At 39.4% G+C, this 10,149-nt stretch overlaps 1 protein-coding gene across 2 annotated transcripts; it reads right to left on the minus strand.

Moving 5' to 3' along the window:
- Positions 1-5,748: 5,748 nt before the first annotated feature.
- Positions 5,749-9,721, minus strand: LOC4325729 (uncharacterized). Of its 2 annotated transcripts, XM_066305474.1 has the most exons (9): positions 9,527-9,721; positions 9,161-9,279; positions 8,652-8,821; positions 7,395-7,488; positions 7,069-7,180; positions 6,854-6,942; positions 6,163-6,248; positions 5,999-6,063; positions 5,749-5,917 (listed from the first exon to the last, which is right to left on the minus strand). In XM_066305474.1, the coding sequence occupies exons 1-9, from the start codon at positions 9,708-9,710 to the stop codon at positions 5,808-5,810; spliced, it is 1,029 nt and encodes a 342-aa protein (XP_066161571.1). In that variant the 5' UTR covers positions 9,711-9,721; the 3' UTR covers positions 5,749-5,807. The 2 variants fall into 2 exon arrangements, with proteins under 2 accessions (XP_066161571.1, XP_015622661.2); XM_015767175.3 differs by lacking the exon at positions 6,854-6,942 and having other exon boundaries at positions 7,082-7,180.
- Between the last annotated feature and the right edge of the window lie 428 nt (positions 9,722-10,149).

Raw genomic sequence — 10,149 nt, forward strand, 5'->3', positions numbered from 1 at the left:
AAGAAGATCATCACTCTGCAACCATAAAACGGTGCATTTATTTTATGACTATATTTGTTTTTTATGTCCCTTATACCACTAATGTTAGTTGACCTACATTCGTTAAATTCCATATAAAGGCATCTAGAAAACAAGGCCAATATAAATCTAATAGCACACGTGTAAATTAAAATAAGAGTAAATTTCACATTAGTCTACATTTTTTCCCTATGTTTTACACTGGGCCAGGGCTGAGTCTAAACTTTCACTTAACACCAGTTATATTTTCCAAACAATTGCACTTTGGGTTAGGGACCACGATGTGAGCCTCATCCACACAAGAGGAGTTTTCTCCTCCCGGCTCCCGCAAGAGCACGTGTGACCTTGCCGCCGCCACTGCTCATGTTGTCAACCATAGCGCGCAAGGGCAAGCGACGTGGCTGAGGGCGAGGTGGAAGGCGATGGGCTTCGGAGGCCATCGACGAGGAGATGCTGGGGGTGGTGAAGTATGTGGTTATTGGAAGGGATGTGAGGAGTGAACACCGCCACCATGTTCCTACTTAGCAGCAAAGATGCGGCGAGGAACATGGGAGCGTTGAAGTTCCATCTGTCATGTATAGCGGGATTGAGCCAATGCACAGCGGGCAAATTGCCAAACGGCAGCAGCACCGCAGTGGGCATTAGGCAAGGCAGTGACGCCGCACCTAGGGTGAATCAACAAGCGGCAGTGGCACAGCAGGTGCTGCGGCTGCGGCTGCGGCTGCGGCTGCGGTACAGGCACATGCGAGTCATTGAGCGAATCGATGGTGCCTGTATGGATTAATTGCTTACTATTCATTCTTTTTACTAATTCCATTACCGGAGAATAATAGGAGCTGCTCTGGCGTCCTCCCTGCTTTGCCGCTTCCCTGTACTCTTAATGATTTAATCTGACTGACATGGTAACCACTAGACCAAAGTAAAAATATTTGGTACAAAACCTGCCCTTTAGTGAAAACAATGCCTTTGTGGTGGTTCAACCTGAAAGTTTGGTAAAGAAATCTATCTCAATGTGAAATTTACTCTTAAAATAACTTGTACTTAGTTACCATACATACCATCAACTAGATAAGAGCAACTAATGTACACATCTACACAAGTACCTTCTAAGGTTGCACAAAATGTTTTTCATAGTTCATTTTATCGAAGAAAATAAATATGGTACAGTTGACTTTTGTATAGGTACAAAATGGATCACAACAGTTAGTTTATGTGGCATGTCGATAGCATGAGCGAGAATAATAGGTAATTTTTTTCAGTTAATTTAATGGTAAACACCCAAATTTAAAGAGTAAACGCCATAGAGCAAGTGAAAATATGTGAGTTTTTTTTTGTTTGATGTACCAGAAATTTGTCTGTCGCCTTACACTGGTGGAGAAACCATCTTTGGTCGATCGGCCGAAATTCACAATAGTCCCGGTTCCACTAAAAACCAGGACTAAAGATGATATTTAGTCCCGGTTGGTGGCTACAATGGGCATATTTGATCTTTAGTCCCGATTGGTAACACCAACCGGGACTAAAGAAGATGATCATCTTTAGTCTCGGTTCTAAACCTGTTAGGCCTTGTCAGGCCCCCCGGGATCTTTACTCCCTGTTGGTGTTACCAACCGGGACTAAAGATCCTAACTTTACTCCTGGTTGGTGTTATAAACCGGGACTAAAGATCAAGAAGATTTTTAGTCCCGGTTCGTATTACCAACCGGCACTAAAATTCAATGCTTAATATATAATCCTTCTTCCCTATCCTCTCCTCCACAACCGCCTCACACTTATCATCTCAAATCGATCTCCCTCTCCTCCTCCCCTTCCTCCTCCCCCTCCGCCTCCTCCCCTTCCTCCTCCCATCCCGGCCCTCTCCTCCCCGTCCTCCCTTCCCATCTCGATCTCCCTCTCCTCCTCACCTCCTCCCTCTCAGATCGATCTTTCTCCTCCTCCCCATCCGCCTCCTCCTCTTCCCCTCCCATCCCCGGCCCTCTCCTCCCCCTCCTCCCTTCCCACGCGGGAGACGCTCGGCTGGGCCGCGCACGGGCCCAGTGGCGAGCGGCGGCAGGCGGCAGCCGCTGCCGGCATCTTTTTTTTTTTACAATTTGTGATTCACTAAGATGTATAATTTTGTGATTTGTTGCATGATCTGAGATGTATAATCTGTGATGTATTTAGTTTGTGTGTAATTTTTTTAAGATTTGTGATGTATTTGATTTGTGTGTATAAGTAATTTAAGATTTGTGATGTGAATATTTTGGGATGTTACTTTGATTTGAGGTTTGATTTGGGGATATGTATCCCACTTGATTTGGGGATATGTATCACACTTGCTTTGGTATATGTATCCCACTTGATTTGGGAGAAAATACAAGGATTAAACTCTAGCTAAAAAACAATGAAAAAAAAGAGACCTAATGGGACTGCCGCTACCCTCTCTTTAGTCCCGGTTGGTGTCCCGGTTGGTGATGGATCTTTAGTCCCGGTTATTTCAATTGGGACTAAATATAGGCATTTTTAGTCCCGGATTCATAGTCCCGGTTGAAAAACCGGGACTAAAAGGGGTTACCAACCGGGAGTATAAATGGTTTCTCCACCAGTGTTAGCAATTCAAATGGTAATGCTACGATGGATTAACCTCAACTCAAAACATTGGAATTCAGCCAGCCCACTGGAAGAGGAAAGCACATTGATGTATTTCTACTGGCAGCTAATGCATGTTACTAATGTGCATACCCTGGGAATCTTGCCAATTTGCCATACTTTATTAAAAGCACATTGGAGCGTGTGGATAACAAAAGTGTAGAGCTGAAGGAGTTGCATGTCCATGCCTCTATATCCACCTAAACACTACAACATCAGGGCAGTCAGGATGGTGTCTATGGCATTAACTACATTGTCATATAGTACTTTTAGCTTATGTGGCACTATATTAATTAAGAGAGAGTGAATAGAGGAAGAAATTGGGTCTCATGCAAGACACAGCTTCAACACGAGAACCTATACACTAGACACTATCAAGTTTTGCATTAGGAGAAAATAATGTCTTCATAATAAATGAAGAATAAATATGATTGGTAGAGAAGAGAGATGATGTATTTATTAATGGTCCACTTTAAGAAACCATGGGTTGTAGAGTGTAGTTTCTATTGTGATGTCTTATTGACATGTCACTATAGACACTGCTTATGGACACTATGGTTAGGACTGCCCTCACTAACCTTTTTTTTTAGGTTAATTTCACCATCCTTAAGATCGGGAGATACCACATTTTTTAGTGTCTTATGGACCATAAAATATCTCTTTTCATATATTATGCCACAAATTAATGGCATGATAATACTCAATACTTTTTTAAGAAAAAAAAACATTACTCAATTCTCATTCAACAATTAACACAAATGGTATGGCCAAAAGTTCCATATCAGAAAATAACTCAACGTGTTTTATTAATAAAATATCATTTGAAAAGAATTAAGTCCTACAAACACATTGATTATGGTGTCCGGCTAAATAGACAACGCTACAACAAAAAGGTATAACATAAAGATATCATGGCAAATAAAACACATTATTGGTCTAATGTTCTGTGTGGCTAGGAATGAAATCGATTCAGATAGTTTGCGTTATCTGGACGCATTTCCGTAAATGGATAGTCTTGGATGGATAATTTTCAGATAGTACCATATATGGAGATGAATACGGATTTTTTTTTCTGGAACATAAACAAATATAGTAAGATTAGTATCGAGCGGAAATCAGATACGGTCAGAAATTATTCAGAGTTTTTCCCGGATATCAGTAGGTAGATATCAATTTTAAGAAAGAAAAACATGTCTATATACTTTACGAAGACAAACTTTATATCAAAATTGTGGAGCTCAATTAGATTTTTTTTTGCGGGGGAAAGCTGAAATATATTACTCTGCTAAAGCCTCATCATGAACAGTTTGGGATATAAGATTACAGCTTTCATCAGGCCAAAAAACAGAACAAGAATTTGTTCGGCCTCTATTTGCCAGGAAATGGCTAACATTATTCTGACTACGCTGGATCTTGCTGACCCTGATGTCTCTGCCACCCATCATCAATTCACGAATATCCCTAACCAAGTAAGCAAGTTGGGACATTTCCTTCTTTGCCGACTGGATCATGTTGTCAGGCAGTCCGATTCTAAAATGATCGGAAGCAGGGTCCATTGCAGGGCCAGGTTGATGCCTTCTTTGCAGGCCAGGAGTTCAGACTCGAGAGGGCTACTGCAATTAGATCTACAATTTTACTGTTGACAAATTTATCATTTGAGATTATTTAGGGCTCTTAATATTCGTTTTACAAAATCTCAAACATATGATTCAAATAATATCATATGGGCATGTGCTCTATAGTTTATGACCTTTGAAAAAAATCCCCTATGAAACCCCTAAAATTTTACCCAATCCCTCCTATATCCTTAAGTTTTGCTCATTCCATCATGTATCAAATTTCGTATCAAAATTTAGCCGGTGAAAATTGAAAATTTGGACATGTTTACCTATTATTTTAGAAAAATAATAAGACCCTGTTTAGATAGGACTAAAACTTTTTAGTCCCTATCACATCGGATGTTTAGACACTAATTATAAATATTAAACGTAGACTATTAATAAAACCCATCCATAATCTTGGACTAATTCGCGAGACGAATCTATTAAGCCTACTTAATTTATGATTAGCCTATATGATCTACAGTAATCATTCTCTAATTATAATTATGGATTAATTAGGCTTAAAAAATTTGTCTCGCGAATTAGCTTTCATTTATGTAATTAGTTTTGTAAGTAGTTTATATTTAATACTCTAAATTAGTGTTTAAATATAAAGACTAAAGTTAAGTCCCTGGATCCAAACAACACCTAAGCCTTGAACATTTCTAAATTTTATATCATCAATTTTCATAGGCGGTTCCAAAACTGTTTGTGAAAATTGATTTTCATAGTTGTGGAACCACCTATGTAAATTGACAATATAAAATTGCTTTGTTGATTCGGCAAGTTCAATTTGAGATGTTTTTATATTCCTGCAAATATTCATTTGTATATTTCGTTTTATTTTATATTCACTATGTATTTGTATTCAATAATATTCGATTTTATTTTTATATTGAGGTTTTTTATTCCGATTTCAAAAAATAACGAATATGGTAAGTTAGTTTCCAATACGTTCTCATCCATGTGAATAGGTCAAACACAACTCCATCCCTACGAATCTGAGGCTGGATATGTGAAGAGGTTATTTCCACACTTGCACAATTGCAGTGAATTGACGCAATCCTGTCCTCTCCTCCGAGGCAAGGACGCAAGGTAGAGGAGTGCATTAACAAAAAAAAAAAGAAACATCTGATGTGGCAAGATATAATCAATTCACCAAACTTTCCTCTTCCGGCGCAACTCAAGATTCACGTTGCACAAGTGCACAGGTACACATCCCACCAACCACTTCAGATGCATGCTTGCACTTGTATCTCATCACACTGGTAGGAAACTAGGATACAATTGTTCTTCTTCTTGATCAAAAGACATACAACTCGTGGTTTCATTGTTTGATTTATGTGGTGTTTGTGCTTTTTTAGGGACACGAAAGGTTCTTCTTGGTATGGTACAGTCGATTATGTAATAATGAATTATCATACATTACAAATCAAATCAACACATATGCTCTCACATACTGAGAATAACCAAAGAAAAAACAACTGCCAGAGGAATCACATTCACATCAATGCTTTAATATTGAATTGAAACCGTAAAATGTTGTGATATACATGGATACTAATTGCTCAAACCAAGGAATTCTGTGAAGCTTGGATACTTCGGTTGCCACCCAATCTCAGCACGAGTTTTGGAATTCTCCATCCTCTTCCCTAAAGGACCATCAGTCCCTGCATTTACAGGCAGATGACGACCATTTAGGATAGGCAAATATTTGCACAATAAATCATAACAGTAGCTGCAGGGACTACCTGTGAAGCCTTGAAACTTCGTATCAAATTTCCCACTTCTATTAACAAGGTCCATTATTTCTTGCCTGCAAAGCCCAACATCATATCAATATACTAGCTACGTATAACAAAATTGTCCTTCGATGAATAGAAGGTCGGCTCGATAAGATGAAGTTTGTAGTTACCTAGATAGAGGCTGATTGTCACAACCAACAAAAACACGAGCACGTAGTCTCCTTTTCATAATGGCAATTGCAAGAGAAGCAGCATCCTACAAATAATAACAATTGAAAAAGCACATACTTACAAATACTTGGAATATGTAGACCGCATGCATGCAGCAATCTTTATTGCCTGCCTATGTAAGAATTATAAAATGGATCTCTAAAATATTTTCTTTGTTAATTCTCCCAGTTTTATTAAATTGGACCGCTCTTAATATTGCTTGATGCTTCAATTTGTATTTACTGTTCAATCAAACTTCAGATTCTCTGTTATTTGTATCATATATTATGGAGAGAGAAATACTGCAACAAGTGGCTTAGTTCTAACCAGGTAGTGAAACCTTATTTTGACTCCACAAAATCTAAATGAATTCTAAACTACTCCCTCTGGTCACAGTGGTCATTTTAAACTTTTCAAGTCAATAAACATAACTTTTACCACTTAATTCTTCTGCATAAATCTAAAATAGTTGCGTAAGTGTAATATTGTAAAAGCTTTGGCTATAACAAACTTTGCTATGTCATTTTTCATATATCAAAAGACCTATATAATGAACAAGTTAGCTTGTGTGGACTGCACAAATTACAAAATGACATTCTTTTGTGACTCATTTATGTTATTATCCAAACATAGATAAGTATCAGGTCTTACTTCATAGTGTATCAGATTGAGTATGTGATCTGGACGTGAATCAAAAGTTCCCTTCGATAACCAAAAAATGTGAGGACCTTTATCACTCTTGTGTGGTATGTCAAGGAGATATAACAGTTATGTCCATTCTATTACAGAAGTGTATGGGGGCACAGGTATATTTAATAATATTTTTGCATTAAGTTTTGAAACAAAGTCGCCTCTTAGTAAGGATATATAAAGTCCTACAAGCCGGAGAACACTTCCTCCTGCCTCAAGGACGGCATTTTCAGCTTTTAGGAGCACATCAGTACGAGGGCTCCTACCAATTGGCACACAAGGAGAATCCTACACAACAGAAAAGGAATACTAAGGTTAAATAAAATCAAGAAAGTTGGATGTGAGACTGTACTGCCACAAAGCAAGAGCTTTTTTGAACCACCAAAAGATTTTCTTAATTTTTTTTTCTGCATATGCTGGTATATTTCTTACAAAATAGAGAAGAATGAAACGGTAGACATAACTTTGATCCTGTTTATTGTGCGGTTTAGGTTAACTATACCTCACTACACAATCCATTGTCACTGCAGTCATACACAGCAGTGCTCGATGTAAACAGGAAAGAGCCTTGTCCATTCCAGTTTGATGCTGCCACTCTGCACATATTTTATGAAATAAGAACGTTCATGTCCTTGATATACTATACTTGCTTAGAGTAAAAAATAGCTACATGAAAATTTTGATGGCAGACACTTGTGTCATTGGTATCGATATTTTCTTTTAGGTATGCAAATAATCTACTTGTTTGTCTATCAGCACTTCAGTATAAAGAGGTATGCTACCATTGACACCAAACAAAGAGTAGCCTGGTTTCTGTATACCCACCCAAGCCTAATCCTCTAAGTGCCGTTCAAACCGTTGCTGTCAGCTCCTTAAAATGTTGGTCCCCCAAGTTAATTTTTTTAATGAAACGGCAGGAGGATTGGCATTTGATTAAATTAGCAAGGAAGTAAAGATTCCAAAATTTCAAAGAAAATGCCAAGGGGCCAAGAAGACAGTTTACAGTTGTTGCCTTTCTAGTAATTATCTAGTCTCTAAACATGATGCTCCAGCTGCGTACCCAAGCTTGCACATTTGACCCTAAGTTATGTCTTCTGAGAAGGATTACACAAATTGAAAATTTCACACTAGTATCATATAAAATACCCAAATGTACACTATCAGTAGATGTGAAATGCGTACACGCATACATTTGAAATAAACAACGTACAAGACATCTCCATGCACTCAACGCCACTCGCCACTAGTTCTGAGTTCTGGCCATGCAAGTAGCATATTATATACTCTCCCGAGTCAAAGCTCTCAACTTACAATATTGAGAAGATGGGGGCCAGCATTTACCTAAGGTTTGGCAATAGGACAAATGGCATTATTTGTTTTAATGGGAATATTTTTATGTGGTTCCCAAGCTTATCAAGAAACTGATGTGTCCACTCCCCAAACAGAACTACAGAAGCAGACATCCGGTTCCAATATTAGCACAAGACCAAATTACAAGTATGTGTCAGCTTTCAAACCGCTCAGCTACTTCTCAACAAATATATGACTGCTATCAGTAAATATTAACATAGCATTCATTGATCTCACTTAGTCTATTCTAGATGGTTGAAAGAAAAATTTCTGAAAATCCCAGAAGTGATGCCCTATAATTCATAGCTGTGTATTTGCATAATTACTAAAAGAACTTTGGTTTTTTTTCTCAGAAGCAACGGAATGCTATGTACGAGGAATCATCGTTTGAGTACTACAGTTTTGTTACCTCAGATCTCCTGGGTAATCATCTGTCCGATAAGGAGGAGCGCAGAAAATAACGTACGGAACTTTCTGAACAGCTGGTCCTTTCAAGGAGGGAATGATCCCAAGTTGAGTCAATTCACTGTGATGATCTGTGGTTGCAGTATGACCAAAAATTTTGCAACCTGGATGCTCCTGTAAAATATGCAAAGCTATCAGACATATTTTTACATCTTTACTAGTAGAAAAGGAAAGCAGAAAATATTATCAGCAATTCAGCATATATACCATCCCTCACATTAGAAACAAAAATAGGAATTCCATTCAGAAACCATCGTTAAGCAAGGAAAAGATAACCATAATCCTACTAGTCGGTGCTTCACTACACCACTGAAGATTATCTTTATGTGTTTCAACCATGTTAATCATCAAGTCGGCAATGTACAATGAAATTCTTGATATTCAGAAACAGCAGAAAAGCAGGGTAAAGGGTACCAATGCTTAAAAAAAAGGGTACAAAAAGCAATAATTAACCTGCTGCCATCTCTCCGCCACAATCCGGCCAAGCACGCCAGGCCCAACAATCAGCAGATCGTACTGGCCAACGCCCTCCGACGCGGACACCGCCATCGCCGATGCCTCCTGAGATGCGCCTGCAATCCCGGAACGAAGAGGAAGCGAACAACCAGCAGTCAGTTTCAATCGGATAGGACCAAACTAAGCAATTAACCATCGCAGTCTTGCCCCCTCCCTCATGGATTCCCTATCCTATACGTCCCTCGCCGATCGAGACCTGCCGGATTGGCAAAAATCGAGGTAGAAGCAGAAAAGAGCAATCCGCAACCAGATATTACTAAACTAAACTAACCCGCTCTCTGTCAAGATTGGGCACGTACGTACCGAGGGGAGAAGCGGCGGCGGCGGCGATGGCGGCGTGACGGGAGGGCGGGGAGATGGAAAGGGTGGGTGAGAATGTGTTGTGCAGGCGACGGCGTGACGGTGGCGGCCGGAGTCCGCGGGAGAGGTGGAGCCGTGCAGCGGCTGCGGGTAGGGCGGAGGAGTGGAAGCGGAAGGAACAGGACATGAGGATAACGTGGTGGGGGGTGCGCCCTGCCTGCGGCATGCAAAGGCAGCGCGTCGCACTCGTACATTGCCGTATGGGAAACTGAAAAGGCACATTTGGCTTGGGATCAACTGGCGGCCAAGTCAAATGATCATCCTGTGGGCTTGCCAGATGCCAATATGCGTGATAAAAAAAATAGTAGTATATATGGCACTGTTTAGTCCCAAAACAAAAATGTTCACGCCCGTCACATTGAATGCTTGGATACATGTATAAAGTATTAAGTGTAGACAGAAAAAAAAACAATTACACAGATTGCGTGTAAATTACGAGACGAATCTTTTAAGCCTAATTACGCCATGATTTGATAATGTGGTGCTATAGTAAACATTTACTAATAACGGATTAATTAGGCTTAATAAATCTGTCTCACAGTTTTCTGACGGAATCTGTAATTTGT

The sequence above is a fragment of the Oryza sativa genome, chromosome 1 (genome assembly GCF_034140825.1).
Source record: "Oryza sativa Japonica Group chromosome 1, ASM3414082v1".
Taxonomy (NCBI): Eukaryota; Viridiplantae; Streptophyta; class Magnoliopsida; order Poales; family Poaceae; genus Oryza; species Oryza sativa.

What these genes read in the sequence shown, in the direction of transcription:
- LOC4325729 (XM_066305474.1), bottom strand. Translation starts at nt 9,710, where the DNA reads ATGTCCTGTTCCTTCCGCTTCCACTCCTCCGCCCTACCCGCAGCCGCT. An exon ending in CGCCGCCGCTTCTCCCCTCG is followed by an intron (nt 9,280 to 9,526) that starts GTACGTACGTGC and finishes CCGGGATTGCAG; the next exon opens with GCGCATCTCAGGAGGCATCG. An exon ending in ACAATGGATTGTGTAGTGAG is followed by an intron (nt 7,181 to 7,394) that starts GTATAGTTAACC and finishes TCTGTTGTGTAG; the next exon opens with GATTCTCCTTGTGTGCCAAT.